General features: G+C 42.5%; 1 protein-coding gene across 1 annotated transcript in view; it reads left to right on the top strand.

Moving 5' to 3' along the window:
- Positions 1-24,967, top strand: part of cntn3b (contactin 3b) — a 59,475-nt gene extending 34,508 nt beyond the window's left edge. The window contains exons 12-23 of the mRNA XM_044172493.1: positions 2,074-2,201; positions 3,864-4,039; positions 10,675-10,792; positions 11,690-11,848; positions 11,985-12,134; positions 16,802-16,872; positions 17,264-17,498; positions 17,915-18,024; positions 19,048-19,234; positions 20,356-20,468; positions 20,569-20,734; positions 21,273-24,967. Of these exons, the coding sequence (XP_044028428.1) occupies positions 2,074-2,201; positions 3,864-4,039; positions 10,675-10,792; positions 11,690-11,848; positions 11,985-12,134; positions 16,802-16,872; positions 17,264-17,498; positions 17,915-18,024; positions 19,048-19,234; positions 20,356-20,468; positions 20,569-20,734; positions 21,273-21,364 (1,705 nt within the window). The 3' untranslated portion in view covers positions 21,365-24,967. The remainder of the gene's footprint in view (positions 1-2,073; positions 2,202-3,863; positions 4,040-10,674; positions 10,793-11,689; positions 11,849-11,984; positions 12,135-16,801; positions 16,873-17,263; positions 17,499-17,914; positions 18,025-19,047; positions 19,235-20,355; positions 20,469-20,568; positions 20,735-21,272) is intronic.
- The last annotated feature ends 222 nt before the right edge of the window (positions 24,968-25,189 follow it).

Raw genomic sequence — 25,189 nt, 5'->3', positions numbered from 1 at the left:
GCAGACTTTTCATCATCCCGATTGGAGGGAGAAGAAAAGCTTAGACGGCGACTAAACCCTGCTGCAAGTTGGCACCAGACATCAAGAATTCTTAGCGCGCACACACACACACACACCCACAACAGGCAGGATAGACTGAATAAGAACAACTCAAACACAGGCATCGCACTGCACTGAAGAAATGCTTAACTTTGTGTTGTTTGAATCACTCCCATGCTGCTTATTCAAAAGGTCTGAAAAAGAACAATACGAGCAAAGCATCTTGTCAAAACAGCACTGAGGCTCCTTAGTTGGCTCCAGATGGAGAACTGCATCTATACCTGCAGTTTATTGGTAAAATTCCCAAGCTGACTGACATTTAGCACACTGTTTGTAGAGCCCACACAGTCTTTCAAGGTGCACAACATTGGATGTATGCAGACACAGGATGAGAAATGTTTTGTCATATATGGAGCAGTGTTTAGAAAATGAATTGTGTAGGCCTACACATTTCGTCACTAAATACCACATCAGTTAAGGTTAGTTTCACCCAAATTATGAAAAACATTCACAATTATCTCTTGTGGTCTCAAGCCATGCAGATTTAAGTTCATTTACCCAGGTTTTGGGATGTCTATCTTTGAAATATCTGCCTCCACCCTGCTGTCCCCGTGATAATCTACAGAACTCATCACTCTTTTTTAGATAGATTAGATATATAGCTCCAATAACAACTTTACAGTCAGGTATGTGATTTATCCTGACACTGTTTCTAGAAAGACACATTGCTGTAAATTTTTTTGTATTTAGTTTTTTCAATCTTTGAGCACCACAAACAAAATTCTATTCACCTTCATTGCATTGGGGATGGAGGCAGAGCTCTTAGAAGCAGATATCTTATTCCAAAACCTGGGCAATTAAAAAAAATCTCCTTGGCTAGATACTACATGAGGTAAGTGTGAAAAGATTATTATTATTCCTCTAGACTCTACAACTTTTGAAAGATACATTCTTCACACATTCTTCCTCTTACAAATGAAAAGTTTGATTCATTAGCAATAAAACGTACCCTTGCTCAATTCAATTTACACAGGAGTTTTGCTGCTACAGCCTTATACTCTGGTATGACGAGTAGCTTATGGTGGCTAATGTTAGCAAGGTTTAGGAAGATGTTGCTGTATACCTGACATTACTGAGCCAATTAATTGACATGATGATGAGGTTTTAGCATTATCACATAATTGTCACTAGTGGCTGCAGTATTGCTGCTTAACAAAAACTACATAGTCTTGCTTTTTTATATGCCAGATCTGTTTTCAAAAGATGGCTATTTCAAAGCAAAACATTACATTGTCATTGTATTTATTGATATTATAAATAGTTACAATACAATATATGGTATTTGTTATAATTCAGTTCAACTTGATTTAACTGATATGTTTTAATCTTAAGTCTTTAATCTTTAATCACTTATGTATGTTTATTTCTTTTACTTTTTTTGATGAATTGTCTTGAACACTTTTTGCTGGTTATTATAAACATTTCAGTGCACTATTTTGTGGGCAATACTTGTGCTTATATAGCACTGTATTATATCATATCTTTTATAGAGATATAATGGGCTTTTATTAAATATCCAGCCAATCAGTGACTCCCAGCGTGATAGTGAGTTTCCTCACTGACCTTAGCAACATAAAGCCTCTTAAGCACATTTTATTTATTCATTGAGTTATTCAGTGTTGCTGAATACTTCATTTAGTAATGTGTGCCATAATTTAGCCCACCACTCAGTCAGGGTGGTAGGTCACCCTTCCTGTTGCTAACCCACGTAATTTCATTTTTGTGGGCTTCAGAGGAGAGTTTTACAGTACCATATGCTTCAGAGGCTTTTCCATTTTGACAAGAATACAATTCGGTAGAACCACCACACAGTTGACTTACTACATGGAAATAAATATATGGTCTCATGTGAAGATATTGAATACCAGCACAAAATTATGACTACAGACAGATGCAATACAAAGCTCAGCAATTGAGTCTAACTGTATCTCCACTTTAGTCAATACAGTAAAAAAGCTGTTCCGCTTCCCTCAGGATTACTTTGCTTCCCAATGGGACATTAAAGATTGCCAATGTAACCAGAAGAGATGCAGCCAGCTACACGTGTGTCGCTAAGAATCAGTTTGGGACAGCAAGCACAACTGGGAGGCTTCTTATCACTGGTGAGTCCTGCTCTTCTCCATAAACAATTCACCCTTAATTGACATTCACTACACTCTGCCCTCCTTTGTTAATATTATGCCTGTTAAGCTTTCCATTCAAGCATTTGATGGCTACATACATGATATCATGCTAATTCAGGGCACTAATAATGCAAAAAAGACTGAGGCTAAAGTTTACAGGTCTTGGTAAAATGTTAGCATCTCAGCAGTTAACATGTTGTTTACATGGAAATAAAGGAGCAGCATTGTTTTTGTAGTGCAAGGTAGAGCCTGTCAGCCCTAGTATTAAAGTACAGTATCATGAGAAAAAAATTAATATTACATATGTAACAACATATATAACGCAGTTCAGATGTTTACTTTAGAAATGCATAATGGGTTGCTTTCACAAACACAAAGATTAGAAATATGCTTTATTGTTAATATTATAAAACAATATGCTTTATTTTGGACTTGAAGATATAGATAAATAGATGAGTTTTACAAAGTCATCTCAGACAGAGCCACTCGTTACTCTGAACTTTGATACAGCAGTTAGCAGAATCCAGGGCCGGTGTTACACCAGCTTTCACGTAGTCAATGTGTCAGTCATGAACAGGCCTTTTTCTCTCTTGACCTTGAAAGTAACGTTAGGTTACTACTGTAGGTTACACGCTAGTTAGGCAGCCATGCTAATGTTTGCGGCTTAAATTAGTGCAGATAAACCCAAACATACTGTTTAATCCATTCTTTACACTTTTGCTCTTGTATTTTTGGTTTTGAAAAGGCAATACAAAAGAATATAATACACCACCCTCTGAACTCTTTAGATGCCAAATATTGCTCTTTCTTCAGCCCAATGTACACAGTTTCGGGATGTAAAGTAATCCAAAGCGTTATCAGGCTCGCTGTGCCTAGTTATGGTTGAAAAGTTATGATTGGACAATTGCTTATCGAGGGAGGGGTTTAGAAAATGGTCAATTTCCTATCAGTTCTTCCAAAATATAGGTCAACCATTTCTTGTCAATTTATTGCTTGAGAATACCATAATTTCTATTCATTTCTATTCAAGTTATATTGCATTTGTAACGTTAACAATCATGGTTATTTTCAAATTATTATGGCTGGTATACATTATGCTAAATAGCAGTTAAGTAAGCAACAAAACATTATCCTTGATTTAGTTAAAGTTATTATTTATGAATGCAGTGACTAAACACATGCATGTAGTCCTCCAGTTTAATCTGTTGTGTGTGTAGCCACCTGACTTATTTTTCTCATTAGCTTTTATTCTTCTCATACATTGACAGCTGAACCATTTAATGTCATAAAATTTAATTACTCTGACCTTTCCACAACATACTCTGAGGCCTCCAATCCACTACAGTCACCAGTGGGAATGTGCTCCCATCTCTCTAATCCTGTTTCAAACATTTTCTTCCAAATTGATTCTGGAACATAAAGTGCGAACCTGAGATGTCATTAAATGTTGCTAATGGACAGGCTTGGAATTTAAGTGCTTATTAAAATCAGGAAAAGCACACATCCATGGGTAACTTAATGATGGTGACTTGATTTAGCCATGAATTGAAGTGAGATGGCAGTTGTGGGGGTCACAGTGGTGTTAAAGTTTCCCGTGGCAGAGATATTAACATGCTACGCTGTCGTCTGTTGTCTGGCCAGAGCCCACCAGAATCACCATGAGGCCTACTAACATGGAGATTATTGTTGGCGAGAGCATCGTGTTACCCTGCCAGATTGCCTGCGATCCAGCTCTGGATGTCTCTTTCTCGTGGGCATTCAACGGCCAGCTCATCGACTTCCAACGAGACAGCGATCATTTCGAAAGAGTGGGTGGGGTGAGTCATCTCAAGCATTAAACTCAGCTACTTTCTGGCTATTCTAGGATTAATTGGGACATACTGTGTGATGTGCAAGGGTATGCTCCACTGCCCTGCTGAGGGCTTTTTAGACACCAATAATACCAAGCAGAAAAATGTATGCCAAGACTCGTCCATTTGAAAGTTTCCCAGTTGTCAGTGGTGGATGGAATATCAAAAAGATAGAGATATCTGTTAAGAATCAGTTACATTCTTTCATTCATATGCCGTTAAAGCCTCAATGAACGGCACTATGAGGTCAGTAATCGGGATCCTTACCTTTCGAATTGGCTGTGTGAGCTGCCATGTGTTATACTTCTAAAGATATATTGGTGAAATGCCATTTCAGTCATATAGAGGTTCTTCATTAATAAAGCCTTTACACTTTTCATCCCTTCAACTTCTAATTCCCTTACCTCAAGGGAGAACATTTTCTTATCATCTCCCTCTGCCATAATTCAATTTGCATACCTATTTATGAATCTTGAGCCCCAAAATAATTAAGTAATGAGCTGGCTGGCATTCACCAAGGGCAGGCCTGGCACAAGTAAATGTTCATTTGAAATCCTTATGCTCTGAAATAATAATATGTGACAACTCTTTGTTGAATATTTGTTCCGTTTGATGAAGGACAAAGTTAATTGTTCAGAGATTGTCAGTAGTAAATTACTTTACAAACTTTTTTGCTTTTTATAGTACCATTTATCATCCAAGGTCAGCAGTCTGATCACTGCCATTCACGTGTTAAAGGTTGACATCATATCTGAATGCCCTCACAGTGTTGTGGACATGCCAAATTCATATTCTCATGAATACAAATAGCAATTACTAATGACATTGAACTGTGCATAGGCATATAATGAGATATAGTTTTCACAGAATAGGTTTCCCCTGTCCAGAGAGATTACCAGCCCCCGGCTCAACAGCTTCTGATGAATTAATTAACATAATTAAAGCAAATCTGCCTGATCACCTCCTTCCTGCCAAGGCAGGACGCATTGCTCTAGATTGCAAGCTTTCAGGTCGGCCAGGTGGCGACTGACATTGGAGAGCGAATTAGACATCGCACTGTCAGGTAAAAGGAGAGGAGATGGAAGGAAGGGGAAAAGAGAAAAGAGAGCAGGAGAGGTAGTCTCTTTAGCCCGTGGCTGCACAGAAGTGCCATTTGGGTCGGCTCTGCTTTGTCAGGTGCTTCAGAGAGCTGAAGATGCACAGGGGTTCTTGCCCAGTTGCTGCAGAGTGGAGCTATGATCAGTGGTCGCTGGATGTGATGAAATCTGCGATGACTGCAGCAAGTCTTACCTGTTAGGTGACTCGTTTCTAAAGCAACACACTACTTTTCACAGGCTGGCATGCTTTGTGACAGGCCACTTCAAGAGGTGACTTTCAGAAGGTGGTTTCCCATGCACAATCAAAATGATAACAGAATAATAGCGTCTGGATAAAAGTGTTAATACAACATTGTAAATTGCTTACTTCATTTACATGTTGACAACAATATTATGATATACAATTGTAGAAATAAAGAAAATGTCATGAAAAGGTCTGGTTTCTTGTAGTTAATTAGTGCAACATTGTTTCAATATATCAAAATCAAGCAGACAGCTGCACATTCCTTGTCAGAGACTCCTGAAAACCAGATCGGTTAGGCTACAACATGATTGACATGACTTTGATTTTTCTCCAATGAGGGGGTGAAGGGAGCAGGATAGCTCCAAGTGGGGATTTGTGGGAAGGTGAATTACACTACAGCAATGATATTATTTGTGAGGCTGTGAGCAGACAGTGTCAAACAGACCAATGTAGCGGGGGAGACAGTCTTTTTGACTCGGGCATCCTGCGGGCATCCTGTAACGGTCTGCGATCTGACGATTCTTCTCGGTCGACCGGAGAAGTGCTGCTCGGGTCTCTCTCCAGATTTTCTGGCAACGGCAGAGGTGGTGCTGCACAGACGGGACTGCGAGCTTACTCTCCTGGGATGGGAACAGAGGTAGCTGGTATCCTAGTGAAGACTCAAATGGGGAGAGACCAGAAGCAGCACAGGTAAGAGAATTGTGTGCATGTTCATATCCCAGGGGAGTTGGGAACTCCAAGAGGATGGATTGGAGGTGGCTACGCAGTGGAGCTGCCTTGAGGTCCTGCTTCGCTCTCTCCGTCTGACTGTTAGACTGAGGGTGGAAGCCGGAGGAAAGGCTGATGGTGGCTCCCAGAGCTTGAAAGAAGGATTTCCAAACCTGAGAGATAAATTGGGGCCCCTGGTCCGAGACAATGTCCAAAGACTTGTTGGGTCAGGGTTTGGGTAAGGCACCGCCTTGGAGAACCGATCCACGATGGTAAGGATGGTGGTGTTACCCTGTGACGGGGGTAGTCCGGTAACAAAATCTAGTGCGATGTGGGGACCATGGGCGACTGGGGACCGGGAATGGTTGAAGCAGACCGGCCGATGGCACAAGCAGAAACAAAGGCCTGGGTATCTGCCTCCATGGTTGCCCACCAAAAGTGACGCCGGAGGAGTAATTCAAGTAATTCCAGGGTGACAGGTGAAGTTGGAATTGTGGACCCACTGAAGCACTTGGGAGCAAGTAACATCCGGGACAAACATGCGGTTAGGAGGTCCATCACCTGGGTCTGGCTGGTCTCTCTGGGCCTCCCTCACCACGGCCTCTTTCTCCCACGTTAAGGCGGCCACCACGCAGGTGGGAGGCAGTATAGTGTCTGATCAAGGGTCATTGTCCGGGGAAAGATCTTGGCAGGATAGCGCATCGTGCCTGGCGAGTCTTTTAGCTGATTGGATGTACTTAAGATATTTGTGGTCCATCCAGACTATGAATGGTTGCTCCGCTCCTTCCAGCCAATGTCGCCACTCCTCTAATGCAATCTTTACCCTGTTGCCCACATCGTAGTTCCGTTTGGTAGGGGTGAGTCGTCGGGAGAAGAAGGCAGAAGGATGGAGTCTCTGGTCGGTGTTGGAATACTGGGAGAGTACGGCTCCGACTCCCACGTCTGAAGCATCCACCTCTACCGTGAATTGACGTGCTGGATCGGGTTGGATCAGGATAGGAGCTGAGGTAAACAGGCCCTTAAGTTTAGCTAAGGCGGCATCTGCTTCGGTGTTCCGGGAGAAGCGAACCTTGGAGGAGGTGAGCTTGGTGAGCGGAGCCACCACACGACTGTAATCTCAGATGAATCTCCGGTAAAAGTTTGCAAATCCCAGGAAGCGTTGTAGCTGTTTGCAAGTGGCGGAGACGTGGGCCACTCCAAGACGGCTTTTACCTTGGCTGGATCCATCCTCATCTGTCCACTCTGTAGAATGTACCCCAGGAAGCTCACCGAGTAAGCGTGGAATTCGCACTTTTTGGCCTTGACGAAGTGCCTGTTTACCAGGAATTGCTGTAAGACCTGACTGATGTGTATGACGTGACTGGCTGGGTTTTGGGAGAAGATGAGAATGTCGTCAAGATATACAAACACAAAACGGTTCAAGAAATTGCGGAGGACATAATTGACCAGTGCTTGGAAAACCGCGGTGCATTGGTGAGCCCGAATGGCAAAACTATGTATTCAAAGTGGCCTAGGGGCATGTTGAAGGCAGTCTTCCATTCGTCCCCTTCCCGTATCCGAACCAGGTGAAAGGCATTGCGGAGATCCAGTTTAGTGAAAATGGTGGCTCCATGGAGCGGTTCGAAGGCTGAGTTGATGAGAGGCAGAGGATACTTGTTTTTCACAGTGAGCTTTTTTTGGCCACAAAGAAAAAGCCCGCCCCCACAGGTGAGGAGGAAGCCTGAGGCCTGCCTGCAACGAGTCTTTTATATAGGTCTCCATGGCCTCCTGTTCGGGTTGAGACAAGTTGTAGAGGCGGCTGGACGGTAGAGGAGTTCCGGGAAGGAGATCGATGGGGCATGTGGTGGTAGAGACAGGGCCAAGTCTTTGCTAAAAACCTCTCTCGTCGTGATATCCCTCCAGAATCGAGGTTAGGTCCGGGGGTGCTGGTTTGGGTGGTGGTGTACTGACCTCTGAGGGAGACCGGGCGGACTGGAGACAGGTGGAGAGGCAGTAGGACTCCTGCTCAGGATTCTTCCCGTCTTCCAGTCGATGTGTGGGTTGTGTCGACGCAGCCAGGGTTAGCCCAGAACTAGGGGTGTATGAGGTGACGAGATGAGCTAGAAGTGGATCTCTTCATGGTGGTTGCGCAGGCGGTGGAGTGTTGGCCTGGGCTGGCAGCAGATCCGCGGTGCAGAGTTGGCGGTGAGGTGTGGAACTGGACAAACAGCGGTCCTGAGGCGAGGAACAGGTGGTGCAGTGTAGACTTGAACTGGCTGCGGTGTGGAGTTGGCAGTGAGGTGTGGAGACTGACCGTCAGCAGAACCAGTAGCATGGAGCAGGTCGGGTCCAAAAGGTTTGGCTCAGTGATGTAGTTTCTGGAGACAGGCAAGGCGGTGTGGCTGGAGAGACAGGTAGACAGGCTGGCAGGAATCCAGACGGAGGCAGAAGCTGCGATCACCGGCACAGGATAATCCTGAGGCAAAGTAGAACAGGATCAAAACGAGGTAACAAAACAATGCTAGCAAATAGTACTTAACTTTCTTAAGTTAGGAGTCTTGATGTAGTAGTCGTACAAGTGTACGGAGACGATCTGGCACTGGTGTTGTGGGAGAGCCTGGTATTTAAGCTGTGGAGACTGATGGTAGATTGAGGACAGGTGTGCAGGTGATCAGCAGCAGGCGGAAAACCACAGAGCCAGACCAGAAGATATACACACACATACACACACACACATCCAGAGACGAGTCGGAGACATACAAGACACACCAGGGAAGGAGAGTACAAAAGAGAACACAGGGATGGGAAGGATAGGGTGGCTGGCTACCACATAGAGACGTGTCTTACATCTTTCAGCAAACGAGATTCAGCTCAACAGCAAGCAAAACTTTTGGGTTTAAAAGCAAGACTTTTGGATTGAAAAGCAAAACTTGGATTGAAAAGCAAAGCTTTTGGGTTAGAAAACAAACTTTTGGATTCGCATTAATACATTTTTAATCACAAATAAATTTTACTTGCAATAAAACATTTTAAAATTGCAGTGTCGATAGTTTTACTCTCAAATAAATTTTTTGATTGCAGTGTATAAAATTTCGCTCTCAAACCTATTCTGTTTGATTGCATAATAAAGACACAAAAGAAACCCCATACCCTTTACACTGTGCGATATCAGCGATCTTAAAGGTACAGTGCATGTCACACTATGCAAGATAATAAGTGCAAGTGCAAGTCTAATAATATCTTGTTTGCAAACTGTGTCTGACTGTATAATACCAATTTTTAGACATACCAGATTGTGCGATAAATGTCTATTGAATTGTAACGTTATGATGTCTCATGGTTTGAAAATGCAGCCAAGTACAAACTTTGCCGATAGTGCTAGCAATGTATACTTTGTTTAAGTGACGCCAATGTGGTATCTACATGTATATGTGTCCATGGGGACTTGCAATGTCGTGTTGGCCAATGTATTCTGTGTCATTTAATGCCGCATATTGATCAGTTGGTTTATATATGTGGGTTGTACTCACAATTACATTGTGAGAGGTCCTAAATTTCAGACATTGTGATAATTTTCCAGAATTCCACAAAATGCTCAAAATTAGCAGTAAATGGACGCGTTTCACAGTGCGATTTAGGACCACCATTTTGGATTGACAACCAAAGCTTCTGCCACATATCTCAACTGATGACAATGTGTTGTCTGGAACAGCCAAAAATTGCACAGTGTAGGGGGCTATAACAAGTTATAACTTTGTATCCAAAGCCTTTTATAGCGTATTCCTTTGTGTTGTAAAGCTCCATTGTTGTCCAAAAACTATTAAAAAAGCATCAATGAGCCACTGGATGACGTGTACCTTCATTACGATGAAGATGGGCTGTCCCCACTGTCCTGCTGTTGTAGATACTAGAGTAGACACGAGGGCACCAAATTTGTATTAATCCTCGGCTAAAAATAGTCCCCAACAAATGAACTATTTATTCCTGTTTTAGTAACATTTGCTAAAAACTACATGCCCCAGCTGAGAAAGAACACATTTTTTATTTAACTATAAACACCAGCCTAATCCTTTAAAAATTGTCCTTCATGCTGCTATAAATAATACAACTTTCCTTATACAGATGAGAAAGTTGATTCAAAATTTGTTGATGTTTTGTTGTGTTCCCTCATGGCATCCAGCTTATGTAAAATAATATTTGCTCTTTACACTGGGAGTTATACTCATATCTTACTTGAGCTTATGTAATTACAAATAATTAGGATTGTCTTGCCAATTAACTAGACTATGTTTGTTTTGTGTGTCCTGTGTATAGCTGGTAGCTGTTTGTAGGGGGTTGGGGGGCTGGTTGGTTGGGTAGCGCCTGAAGGGCAGCCAATAGCATTATTTGTGTAGAGTACATCTGCCATGTCTGTTGTTTGTGTTTGAAGAGATGCAAAAATCAGTGGCCTGAAGACGATGCGCAAAGCATTATAAATGTTTTATCCCAACATCCCAGAGCCAAAACCTGAGTCATGAAATATCACTACATCTCTTACTTAGCCTTATTTTTTCAACAATCATATTCCCTTTTAGAGTATATCAGGGGATCTGATGATTCGTAACATCCAGCTGAACCATGGAGGGAAATATGTCTGCGTTATTGACACTGATGTGGAGAGCCTGTCCACCTCTGCCATCTTAGTTGTCAAAGGTAAGAGAACCAACTAATTTTCAAGAGCTTGTTTTGTATGCTAGTGTATGAATACCCTAGTATATTTACTATAATGATGTGGCATTGAAGCAGCTGCAGAAGTATTCAAGGAGAAAGAAGTCTGACTTGTGAGAAAGATGAAAAAGAAAGAGAAATCCCTGAGGCTTCCTGTAAATATACAGTAATATACAGTACAGCAAAGCAAAAATGGAGTCCTACCTCAGTCAGAGTTATGTCACCATCTGTTTACATTACATATGTGTTGCTTAAATTTTAAAATGGCACACACGTTCACACTGGCATGTGTGACTTCAGGCCAAACTGAGGTAGCTTCTTTGATATGTGCTCGGCTTATCTCTGGTAATTTACATTGGTATTCATGCCCTTAACAAACTGTAATAGCTGTCCCAGGTGCTTTGAGAAGGCAATGTTTATCACAGAAAATGACTATAATTGGCTCATTTATACATCAGCAAAATATCATGGAAAGCATTTGAATAATTGAGCAGCAGAGCAAAAAACAGCAACATGGTAAAGCCAGAGCGTGTAACAGTCACACTGTAACACTTGCTTTTCTCTCTCTGTATTAACTCTTCTTTTATCCTTCTCACTAGTGTCTGCTTCCATGTAGCCCCTCTTTCCTTTTCTCATAAATGATCCCATCCAGTGTCTCTTTCAGCTGGTTCCGCTCTTCCCATGTTCAGTAATCACTTCGTAGTCTTGCACAACACACAGTGAATGAAAAGTCCCTACATGCACACACCAAGCACGTAGCCCTTAATGAAAGGGAGCGCGATGGCCTTGATATGTAAGAAGGTGCAGAAATCTGATGAGGGGAGGCTTCATGGAATGGGTGATCACTTCAGGTTCACCCTTCTCATTGTCTGATTGATTTAGGTCCGCCAGGTCCTCCGGACAAGGTAGCAGTGGAGGAGATCACAGACAGCACGGCCCAGCTTTCCTGGACTCCTGGAAGGGATAACGGCAGCCCCATCACCGGCTACATCCTTCAGGCCCGGACGCCTTTTACTGTGGGCTGGCAGGCTGTTGACACAGGTACCATGAAACACTCCTCCTGTCCACTTGTAGTATTTATCTGGGTTCTTATGTGGGTTTTTATTCATTTATCATTAAATTTGAGTCCAGTTGTGCAGCAGCCTAATTTTCTAAAGAACTAATTTCCACTTTACAGTGCCAGAGGTGGTCAGTGGCAATATGCTGACAGCCACAGTGGTGGGTCTGAACGCCTGGGTGGAGTACGAGTTCAGGGTGGTGGCCCGAAATATCGTAGGCCTGGGAGAGCCCAGCCCGGCCTCAGTCAAGACCAGGACAGAGGATGCCAGTATGTGAAACACTTCACTGCGCACACACACTTACACATAGACAACAGTGTTGAAGGATTTGCCGTGATTTTAAAATTATTACATACTGGGAATATATCATACTTTTCCCGGGATTTCTTATTACCGTATTTTAACTACTTTACTGCAGTTAATTACTTAAAATAGGATGTTTAATCAAATGTTTAGTTTACTATCGGTAGTAGAGCAACAATTCCTTTACACTTTCTTTGAGGTGGAAAAAACGTACTGCCAAGTGTCTGATTGTCTGCTGAAAATAAAAATGTCCCGACTCGAGATCCTGAGAACTCGATAAATTTGGAATCTGAGTGTAGTGGCTTACCGGTCTGAAGTTTAGAAAAACACTGAAGGTAAATTAACGTTAGATACTGACCATCCTTGCATTGCATTGTCAGGAGATTTAAATAATTAATCAAGTTACCAGGGCTTCACAGTCTCTCAGCACCTCTCAATTTGTATTTGTCGCATGTATTGATTCTGCTGCTGTGTGATGGCTACAGGTATTTAATAAGTTCAGAGAAAAGCATGTACATACAAACAGTTGTGGACAACAAACAGAAAGTCAGGACTGAAGTTTCTGCAGAACCCTGGATTCAGTGACATGTGATCAACATTATTGGTAAAATTGCATTTTCATTGATATCAGAATCAGAATCAGAAATACTTTATTGATCCCCGAGGGGAAACTCTTTTGCTACAGCAGCTCAATATCACGTCAGTGCACACAGGAATAGAAGTACTAAGCAAAAAAAATATACACTATAATACAGGTCAGAAAATAATTAAGTACCAAGTGGGTATAAGTATAAAATAAAATAAGTGTGAAGTACAAAGTGGGTTTATTGGTTGATGATAATAATATGGTATAAAGTAATGTGCATGAACTGCCAAGTTAAGTGTAGCTTATTTATAATGAGACAGAGGATATTGCACAGCAGTAATAGAGGTATGAATAAATATCAATATCAATAAATAGTAATATCAATAATTTTAAACTGAAAAGGGTATATTGCACAGGAGTATTAACACAGGGTATTGCACAATTATCTCAAGTATTGCATAGATGTAATAATCAATGTCCAGTTTAATGACTTAAGGTCACACAGACTACACTTGAATGATTCCTGTGGCACTCTGTGGTGCTTTTTGGGGGGATGAGTCTTCTGCTGAAGGTACTCCTTTGTTTGACCAGCACATCATGGAGTGGGTGGGAAACACTGTCCAAGATGGCATTTGGCTAGCATCCTCCTCTCTGACACCACTGCCAGAGAGTCTAGCTCCACCTCCACAATGTCACTGGCCTTACAGATCAGTTTGTTGAGTCTGTTAGCGTCCGCTACTCTCAACCTGCTGTCCCAGAATGCAACAGCATACAGGATAGTACTGGCCACCACAGACTCATAAAACATCCTCAGCATTGTCCGGCAGATGTTGAAGGACCTCAGCCTCCTCCGAAAATAGAGGTGGCTCTGGCCCTTCCTGTAAACAACTTGAGTGTTCTTAGCCCAATTCAGTTTATTGTCCATGGTGTGGATGCGGTTTAGCAGGAAGATGATGGCATCCTCAACTCCCAGCTGGGGCTGGTAGGCGAACTGAAAGGGGTCCAGGAGGGGTCCGACCATGGGCCGCAGCTGTTCCAGCAGTAGTCTCTCCAGGGTCTTCATTATGTGGGAGGTCAGTGCCACCGGTCTGTAGTCTTTGGAGCCACTGGGACGCGGCGTCTTCGGCACAGGAACGAGGCAAGATGTCTTCCACAGAACAGGGACCCTTTGAAGACTCAGGCTCAGGTTGAAGACATGTTGAAGGACTCCACATAGCTGGGGGGCACAGGCTTTTAGCACCCCGGGGCTAACTCCATCGAGGCCTGCAGCCTTGTTTGTGTGGAGTTTCATCAGCTGTCCTCTCACCTGGTCAGTAGTCAGGCACACAGCAGAGGTTACAGGCGGGGGAGGGGGGAGTCATTAGTGTGACGAGGGCCTTGAGGGCCAATAGCAGCTGATTTAGAGGGGGGATGAGCAGGAGCCGGTGTGTTGAATCTGTTAAAGAACAGATTAAGTTTGTTGGCCCTGTCCAAGCTGCCTTCAACTCTTCTGCTGCCAGTCGGTCTGAAGCCAGTGATGCTCTTCATGCCACTCCAGACCTCTCTCATGTTGTTCTGCTGGAATTTCCACTCCAGCTTCCTCCTGTACTTCTCCTTGGCCTCCCTGATCTTCACCTTCAGGTCGGCCTGGATTGCCCTCACCTCCTCCCTATTACCATCAGTAAAGGCCCTCCTCTTGGCATTCAGGATGTCTTTGATGTCCTTTGTTACCCACGGTTTGTTATTTGGATAACAATGGACCATCTTAGTTGGGACATTGCAGTCCACACAGAAGTTAATGTAGCCAGTAATGCATCAATGTCCTCTCCATGAGGCTCACAGAGTGCATCCCAGTTTGTCACCTCAAAACATTCCTGCATTGTCCCATAGGCCTCCTCCGACCTCACTGTCCTTGTGGTCGCAGGCTGCCTTTTAACCAGAGGCACATAGCAGGGTTTGAGGTGAACCAGGTTGTGGTCTGACCTACCCGGGGGGGAGGGGGGAAGAGCTGTATGCGTCCTTAACGTTAGCATACAGGTCCAGTGTCCTCTCCTCTCTAGTAGGACAACTAAACTAACATACTGGGTGAAATTAGTCAGTGTTGTTGAAACACTGACATGGTTGAAGTCACCCGAGATTAATATGAGTGCACTCGGGTGTTGAGTCTGGAGTTGTGCTATGGCGGTGTGAATGGCGTTGCACGCCGATGCCGGGTTAGCAGAGGGGGGGATGTAAACAACCACAACAATGGCATGTGAGAATTCACGTGGCAGATAATATGGCTGGAGTCCCACAGCTAACAGTTCAATGTCCGGGCTACAGATACTCTGCTTGATAGTAACGTGACCAGGGTTACACCATCTGTTGTTAACTAGAACAGCAAGCCCACCGCCTTTCCGCTTACTGCTCCCGGTGTGATCCCTGTCGGCCCGAACAGTCTGAAAACCGTCGATGAAAACGTTATGATCCGGGATATCCTGGTGGAGCCATGTCTCTGAGAAGCACATCAAACTACACTCACGGAACTCCATCTGACTCCAGGCTAACGCCGTTAGCTTGTCTATTTTATTTGCCTCACGATCTCACGTTGCCCATGACGAGAGAAGGCAGACACGGGTTAAATCTCTTGTTCTTAATTCTCTTGTCTGGACCCCTCTCTCTTCCCTCGCCGCTTCGTTCCACCTCTGCATCCTCAGTGTGTCCTCCTCCAGATCTCAGTGGGGACATCGGTTGTCCTGGGCGCCATGCCGCTTGGCTTCAGCGCGATCAGCTGTTCCCTGGTGTAAACAATGCGGCCAAACAGCTGATCTGCAGCGGTGCCCTGACTGAGTAGCAGGAGAAGAAGTTCCACAGCGAAAAAAAGTACTAAAACACTTTCTACTCTCATTCTCGTAAAGAGCGTAGTTTAAATTATACTTACACACAAGTTAAGTTTGGAAGAAAAAGGAAAGCTAAAAGTTGCCGACGAGACGGAGCTATGGCAACAGGCAGCATGCATGTTGACGCATGCACACTAACTCCAAGCTGTAAGATATGCAAAATTGTAGAGAAAAGGAAAAGAAGTAAAACTCAACATATGTGAAAGGTTTTGCGATTTTGGTGTGTGTGTGCGCACCTCTGTCAATGAAAGCCATGAAAATTATTGCTTTTTGCTTTCCTTGAAATGTTTGTAGACCAATCTTGGTACAGAGATGTGGAGTAAAGCCGGACATTTAGATGTTGTCCTATGTGTGAAGATTGCTTATATAACTTTTATAGATATATTTTTCATCAAGGAGCTGCATTGTCGCTTCCTCTTATTTGGTGTCACACAGCGTAAGAGAACTTGAGAGTTGGCGGCCCTGGAATATTTCAACATAATATTTAGGAGTTATATTACCGTACTGATGGCATTTCAAGGTCAGAATATAACTATAAAAATAATGCGTTACTGTTAGTGAGTGAAAAAGCGTTCAGTCCGTAATCTTCAATTAATTAATACACAGCCACACACGCATGCAGAAGCACACACACACACGCAAAAAATCCAGGTTCCCACAGGTATTTTTCCCAGGAAACGGGAGCAGAGTTTGGCGAGAATTCCCAGGAAGTAACAGGATCTCAGTTCCCAACTTTTAACCCGAATAGACAACTATACATGGGCATCAGACATAAATGCTGCAACAACCATTTGCTGATATGACACATTAAATGTGATGCTCAACTTACTAAAGGATACTATAAGGAGGTGGAGTTCTCCTCCACCTACACGATCAGCTTTGTCATCACACTGCAGTGTACAAACAGCTGAGTGGGAATAGGAATGGAGTGGGTTGAGTCGAATGTCATTTGCAAAATACTACAGATCTTGCCTTGGTGTTTATGCATGGTGACATTTGGGCAATATGAGTAATTCACTATTCTCTGAAATGTTTGTGTTTGCACAGAGTGAGGGATTTGTGGGGTATAAAATAGAAGACAGTATCTGCAGCAGGTAGCCTTGTCATGAGGCTACAAGTATAGTTTAGGCTTGTCGTTGAGCTTTGTAAACTGTGTTCTAATTGCTCCCCTCTGGGCTTTACTTCTCAGTTCCTGATACAGCTCCCACTGATGTCGGAGGTGGAGGCGGCACAAAGTCTGAATTAGTGATAACATGGGAGGTAAGTCATCTGTCACATTTTACTCTTCTCTCCATGGCCGAGTAATGGTTTTGCTTAATTGTGCAGAATTGAACGGAGCAATTTTATGACCCACATTAGAGCGAGACACCTCTCCTCCAGCTCAGCCTCCGAGTGCCATTTCTCCCTCCAAAGGCAGGGACAGAGAGCACTTCCTCTGAAGAGTTTTGCACTTTAGCCATAATTACATAGCCATGCAAGAGGAAAAGATAAGGCAAAAGGTGATTGTGGAGTGTTCTGGGCGGTAACGACAAAGGAAGAGGCTCTGTCTAATCACAGAAGCCCTTGTCGAGGTACAACGCAGAGATGGGCCTGTCTGTTTCTTTGTCTGTATGCATTTTAATATCACTATAGTTTTGTGTTTTGCTCCCAGCCTGTTCCTGAGGAACTGCAGAACGGAGAGGGCTTCGGCTACATCATCGCCTTCAGGCCTGTGGGCACAGTCACATGGACGCGAGCGGTTATCTCCACACCCGGTGTGGCACGTTACGTCTTCCGCAACGACACAATTCCACCTTTTGCGCCTTTTGATGTGAAAGTGGGGGCTTACAACAACCGAGGGGAGGGGCCCTTCAGCTCTATTGCCACCGTGTACTCAGCAGAGGAAGGTACAGACTTCACAGCCCGGCAGCAGAGAGTGATGCTTAAATAAGCTATAATCTCTCTCCTTACAACTATGACCTTGAATAGTAATGATGAAATGCATTTTTCCCCCAGTGATGTTATTTCCCACCCTCTCAAGCTGGGATTGTCAACTTGATATTAGTTATTGTGCTGGTAGATTACAGGAAATCCTAGCAGACACTTACCACACGGCGCTGTCAGGGAGGTATTTTGTTAATTGAATTTGCTGGGCAGATAGTCTTCCTTTATGTCAGTCACAGATCCCATTAAAAGAGAGCGGGGGAAATAGCTTTTCAGTGAAACTACAGGTCTATTCTCTGCCTTTCCTCTTATTGCTATTAGTGTGTGTGATGGCGTTGAATGAGTCTCCGGGATTCTCACCAGCGCTCTATTTCTGCAGTCCCCAGTGTGGCTCCTAAGAGGGTTAGGACTAGAGGTGTGTCTGCAGTGCAAATTGAAGTGATCTGGGAAGCTCTCCCTGCCATCCCTGAAAGAGTGCTTGGATATGAGGTACATTATATCTCTCTGCAAAATATTTTCTTTTTTCCTTAAATAACATGTTAATTGAGCTTTTCCCTGTGGCTTGTTTATCATATCATAACCATCCTTTCATTGTTCTTGAAATTAGTTTTTTCTCTTTTTTTTTTAAACTTATAATATTCTACTGTCTTCTCACGTATCTCTGCAAAGATTTTATTTTAAGCGTAATAACATCATGAAATGACCTCAACACTATGGTGCACAAACAGCAAACCCACAAGAGGAAAATAAATCCCCCATCCTCTCAAGAATGCAAAGAGGGCTTTGCTGTTTTTTTCTCCCCCTGTGCTCTTTCAATATCTGTCACCTCTGGCCCTCAGCACAAAGCTCTCCAGTTGCCATAGCAGTGGCCACATTGTCCTTTTAGAACAGAGCTCATTTCTCCAAATGTGGTCCTGAAGTGGATTTAAGATGCTGAATCTCAATAGGCCACCAACAGTATGGATCCAGAGCTGTGGACTGCACATACTGTATACTGAAGATGACCCAAAGCAAAAAGCGTTTGCTTTATCAAATATTACTTCACCTGCACCCTTAATTGGAGGCTAATAGCCTGAAGGAAAGCAAACTCTGCATCTTGTTTAGTAGAGAATCCTGCTTTGTTGTAGAAATTGGTGATTTGTTAGTACCTATAAAGCATTTAGAAATATTTGTAAGATTTATTCATAACCTCTTCACTTTTAATATCCAGTTTCCTTAGACACAAGTAAGAGCTGAGGTTGTTTTGATGAACAAAACAGGCAATAATCATGAATTTATCTTCCTAGGTCAGTTATCATATGACCCACTAATGCCCTATTTATGTGGCGAGGATGGTTGAGAGGATGTGCATCCGTAATTGAGACTCTACTAGTGATAAATGTATTATTCATCATCGCTCCCTCCCTCCCCTTCTAATACAAACAGCATTTCAGATTTCACGATGGAATATGAATTTCAATAATGCAGTGAAATACACCACTAGAATCTGGCTGTTTTTTTTTTGCCCAACAGGTCGTGTACTGGGAAGACGACACCAAGCCTGACACTGTTGGCAAAGTACGCATATCTGGAAACTACACACTGGTTAACATCACGGGGCTGAAAGCGAACACAGTGTACTACCTCTCTGTGGCTGCTTTCAATACGGCTGGCCCCGGGCCACAGTCAGCACCCATCAACACCACCACAAAGAAACCACGTGAGTCCATCCCCGAGGGGCACTGAAATCATTTCTAAATGGCCATCGTTCATGAACCATGTCAGCACCCTGGATGACGTCGAACTGTCCTCAACATGATAGGCGTAGCATTTCTTCAGCTTCATTGGTTGAGCTCATAAAATTAAATCTGACGAGAGCTTTCCATTTACCTTGGAAAAAACACAAAGTGAAAAAGATAAATCAGTGGGTTGAGTGGAAAATAGCAGTGAAAATTTAGGTATTTTAAATGGACGTGATTGCCAGGTGGTGTTAAGTGATTTTAAAGCTAAATTAGACAACTGCTGCGCAAGCTAGATTCCAGCTCACCGACTTTCTGCAGTATAAGTGAAAAGTAACCATAGCATGCTCATGTTTCATGACCCTAGGCCATATCTCATTTTAATTACCTAGATTGGCTGCAAGTTACCTTACAGTACTTGACACTACAATTTTATTTTGGAAAATAGTGAGAATTCTATGGTGGCTGTAAAAGTACTACAATGTAAAAAAAACACAAGCAAATGAAGAAAACGTCTTCACCAATTTCAAAACACGTGCAGCATTTAAAAAAAAAAGTTGCAAATTGAGAAAACACAATGAAATGCAGAAACAAACAGCAAAAACAGAAAGCACAACTGAATACAGAATCTCGCAACAAAACCAGAAAACACAACCAAATACAGAAATGCTCAACAAACACAATGAAAATTAGTTTCGAAAACAGGATTTTCCAGGCAACATTAAAAAGTGACGAACACGCTCAGACTGAACTTTTGGGGGGGCATTTTATGCCTTTATTAGATAGCAATAGGGAAGAGATAACGGGAAACAAGGGAGAGAGAGATGTAACAAAGGTACCACTTTGCTTGTTTCTAAATGCTGCACATAGTCAAATTGTTGAAAATGTTTTCTTCATTTGCTTTTATTTTATCCACTGTAGAATTCTTAATTTGTGAGGGTGCTTCTGCTGCAGCCTCAATTTTTCTATCTATTATTCAGTCTGACAAGATGAGTTTTTTTATATCAAAATTGTTCTATAAACATGCATTGCTTTAGAAAAAAAATCACAGGAAATAGTTGCATATCCTGTAGTACATCTATACCTCTGGTTCTTTTTCTAGCTCCAGATCGGGCTCCACTCAACATACAATGGACCATGATTGGCTCCACACTCACTCTGCACTGGGATCCTGTAGTAGCTATGGAGACAGAGTCAAAGGTCATTGGATATTTGGTACGTCCCAATTCACTGCAGAGCTCTGATTTATCTCCAGAATCCAGGATGACGGTTTTTGCATTAGCTCATTGTTCTGCATCACCCTTTCCTGCCTCAGGTGCTGCTGAAGAGACATCGCTACAATGACATCAACACTATCTTGACCAACAAAACCACTGTGGAGATCAGCTTCTCCACCAATGACAACTATCTCATTCAGATCAAGGCCATGAGTGAGGGCGGTGAAGGTGTGGGCAGTGAACCCATCCACATCCATAAATTAAGTGAGTTTACTGTTGTCTTTCCTTCTTCATATCATTTCCTTTTTGACCACGGATGAATCTTTAATGAGGATTCAATAATTTAGAGACAACATTTAATTTGGCTTCATTGCATCCCTTTCCAACCATGTGTAATAGACTTATTTCGAGTGCGAGAAAAGCAACCTTTTTAGAAATGTGTGCGCGGTGTCATCCATCTCTGCCATTGGGTTATTATTCCTTGTTGACTGGCTGCACAGCGCTGCAGCATATAAAGCAGTTCTGTGGTCCCATCCCGATGCTGTGCAAAATTGTGAGGCTGCTCAGTTTGCCGCTCTCCTCTTTAGTGTAATACGAACTTATATCTTCTCAGGATACTTAAATAGCCTCTTCTGTTGAAAGCCAGTAATAATGTAGATATGGAAAAAATCATACTTTGCTTTTGATTTATGATGACTTGTCAGAAATTTAGAGGATAGCACAGCAGAGTGCAGGTTTTCTTCTTTTGATTAGAGGGGTATTTCTGGTTCTTCACAAGCTGCTCTGCTGGTTTTTGTTGCAGGCATGGGAGCACGGGGTTCAGGAGCAATCCGCCTCAGCCCATTGTACCTCTCTGCAGTCCTCATCAGTGCACTGCTCTGCTCCGTCTGGTGATGTCTAATCAGAACCTACGGAGCGCCCTCCCTCCCCCTCCATCCCTTCAGTCAGCCTGTCCTATGTAAACCCTCCACTGGACTGGCACAAGGCCCGGGCTTCAGTGACAGGGCTGGGAAGACTAGAAAGGACTGGACTGCGCCGAACTCTTAAAGGGACCACGCCACTTTCTTTTAAAGGACCATCAGATAGAGACGTGATGATTTGTGTGCATGATATGTTTCGGCATTTTTTCCAGTGTCATAAGTGCCACCGTGCTCTAGGTTTCATTTTAGAAGTTATGATGTCTACATGACTTATCTTCTTAGTATCTTTGGAGATACTACTGCCTTAAAACCCATTTTACACATACAATCCATACCAAAGTAGGTGACAGAGCTTGCTTTATGGTTTCTTTCACCCTATATAAAACATATTTGCAAAAAAAGAATTTCACAAGAATTTATCTTCAAGGTCAACTTCTCAGCAGGTGATTAGCCCATATTTATTGGTTGTATCAATATTTTATTGTCTCAAAAAGGATCTTAGAACATCAATAGATCTTAGAACATCAACTAATATCCACACTTATCACATTTTTTGCAGCTTTTGCCAAAAGCAACATCCATTGCAGGCTTTTACCAGGCTTTTGTAAATGAAAGATGCACAGCAAATTGATCAACTGTGCCTCAAACCCACTTATCTCTGCGTAATTAAATAATATTAGGTCTGTCTGAGAGCCACAGGCTCCTGAGCTTAAGGCCCTCCCCGCAATACTGTGATAGATCCTGGCATTTTGCTCTCTATCTCATGCTCCTCTAAATAATAAATGCCTATCACACTCTGCATTCTCAGTCTAGCGAAAAAGCTGGGATTGCAGAGAATAGAGACGTGTGGTGTTACTAAGTCAAGCAGATCCCTTGTGTACTGTTCCTTCTCTACATTTAGACGACCCGTGTTCTAGATACGTATATCATATCACAGAACATGTACCATCTACACCCCAGATGACCAACTGGCCCAGTGCACAATGGACTACAGGATAACAGTGCCTTCACTAGAGCTCATTCATATTTTTTTTCCTTTCTTTCCTTTTCAATAGCTTAGGAGAAGGATTCATTTTGCAGAAGAGGCATTGTTTGCTTTTCTTTCCGAAGAAATTAGTTAGAAAGGACAGGAAACTCAGAATGTAGAGGGAGCCCATTATTGGAAATGGTATGTTGATTAAATTTTCATTGAGACTAGTACACCAGAGCACCTAAAACAAAAAGGGTTTGAGGCTTTTGGAAAACCGCAATAGATTGAGATATATGGCGGAGATTTTGGTCCCAGTATTTATGGTCTGTGGTATAATAAATGTATGACTCCATCCGTGGCATAATTTATGGGCTATTAAGGCATCAGAATAATTGATTTCCATACCACAGTGAAAGAGCCCTGACTGGAAATGGAGCGAAAGGCATGGCTGTCATTTTACCCCCACCCTATCACCGTCTGTTGGACACACACCAGACTGAAAGTAACAAAAGAACATTGCTACTGTGCTGAGGGAGCTACTTTTCACGCCCTTTTATCATGTGGATGAGTCTGTCAAAAGCCACCCAAGTAAGAGCCGGTGTGTGATTACTCGGGTCCTGACAGTGTTCGTGTGGATGTGGAAGGATACAGTCAACTGAACTGCTACACATTACTGTGCCTTTGCCGAACATGGGGCTGTGTAGATCATTAGCTCGGAGGCGGTCGTCGTCTGTATTTTTGCACTCTCTATACACCCACCCCCCCAAAGTCGAATGAAAGCACAAGGAATTGATGCAAGGTGACTGGATGTCCTCACTTAGCCGTCTGAACAGGTGTGCAGACCCCAGAGGCCTCGTAAAAAGTCCAAACGGCCGACATAATCAGGCTGTCCTATCTGCTCCTTGACTGGTTTTATAAAGCTCTGTGCTCGTTGATTAGACTGCTGCAGACCAGTCAATGGGATATTGATTTTCCTGCCCCATTATTACAGCTGTCACAATCAGCCGCTTGATTGACTGATGCTGCTTTCTTATTGCACTCGTTCTGTTGTGTTACAGTCAATGTTTCAGATGTCCTCCACTACTTTACTCCCTATCAGACAACTTCAAATGCATTCTTTTTCTGTTGTGTTTTGTTTGCTTTTACTAGAAATCTCACTGTATTTTCTCAATTTTTCACATATTTTACAAGTATTTTGTGGTGTAGTGGTAGATTGTGACTTTGAATTGGAGCAGTGACCTGAAATAAATTGGCTGGTTGATTCTTTTGAGTTACATGTCGAACACAACCACTGTTGGGCTGTCGTGCTCCATCAGTAGTACTACTGTATTTTTCTTTCCAACAGCATAAAAGCCCAGTCACACCAGCATTTAAAATGGTAAAATTTCATGGCAAAATCAGTTCATTTAAATAAAATTGCTGAGATTAGTGGATTCACTTGTGGGGCAAATTAAATCACTAATATTTTTTGCTTGGATTTTGGTGAACTTTTTTGTGCAAACCGTCTTGACATCGCTTATGTTTGAGGGAACCAGAGAATCTAAAATGGAGGAAGGTAACGTAGCTTATTTGCTGTGTTGCACCATCCATTTCAATTTACCCTTCCTCTGTTGGGGTTTAACCTGCTCCACAAAAGAGGCATGGTTTTTAGACAAGTTATGAGACCGGTTTTGATGGATGAAACTGCGTGAACTTAATGTCTTGTTATTTACCAAGCTAATAGGCTTGCTAACTGACAGTGAGCAAGCTAGCTAGGAGAGTTTTTAAAAAATTATGTACAATCCTGTGAACAAAAAGACTGACTAGCACTAGCATGTTCTCAGCTGTCTAGCGTGTTTAGGCGTTAGCTCGACAGCTACAGTAGTTCACAAACTAGCCCTGCGAGTATTTACTATGTCACCAAGCCTCTAGCAACGCCTATTTCACAAAGAAGTGCGGATGAATATGGCTGTGCCACTTTCTGGTGTGACCGGGCCTCAAAGCAGCTTGTGTGTGCAAATACGTGATCTAAGTGGTGTTAAAATTTCTGTTAATATCCAAATAAGGTAATCTCATAGGTTATTAATTTACAGTGCTTAAATGTGTGGCAGTTTCTCTGAGCTTTATTATTTACATTGTTGTAATTCAGGCTAATGTTTCTTACCTCTGCAGTGCTCATGCTCACATACAGTAAGAATAGAAAACTATTGTTTCTGGCCTTGTGCTTTAATAAATATTACAATTTACCATCTAAAGGAATTTAAGGGAGTGATCAGAGCCACACGGAACAACATATCTATTTATATCTACAAGGTCTGTTTGGTTAGATTGGTTTCTGTGGTTGTTGCTAGAAAGGAGTGTACCTGGTGCAGTGTAAATAGCTTGCATATATTTTTTAAACATGGCCATCAAAGACAACCTTATTGCTTTTATATAGTGTGTTCTCCGACCTTAATACTGGTGTATTAATCAATGATCTCCATGAGATACTGACATGTAGAATGGTATTTTCATATTGAAAAGTAACTGTTTTGTCTTGTATACTAAAATTGTGCATGTTAATCATTGTTTGTGAATTTGTGTTGGATTTTTTTCTAAAACTAGAACTTAATAAAAATGTTTATTCCAGCCAGTGGGCTGTTTGCCTGCTTCTGCCTAACTCCTAGACACACAAACAGCTTTCATCCATTTAAAAAAATAAAACCCACCCAAGATCCAAATCCCCAGGGGATAAAGCCCCAAGTTCAGTTAAGTGTCAATTGAATTTTGATTACTTGATTAATTGCAAATTTGTAGAAATTTGAGAATTTGCACCTTTAAAAGTACAATAATCAACTAATACAGATCTGT

This window comes from Siniperca chuatsi, linkage group LG2 (assembly GCF_020085105.1).
Source record: "Siniperca chuatsi isolate FFG_IHB_CAS linkage group LG2, ASM2008510v1, whole genome shotgun sequence".
NCBI lineage: Eukaryota > Metazoa > Chordata > Actinopteri > Centrarchiformes > Sinipercidae > Siniperca > Siniperca chuatsi.
The sequence above is the reverse complement of the archived record's forward strand: the minus strand, read 5'-3'. Positions and strand labels throughout refer to the sequence as shown.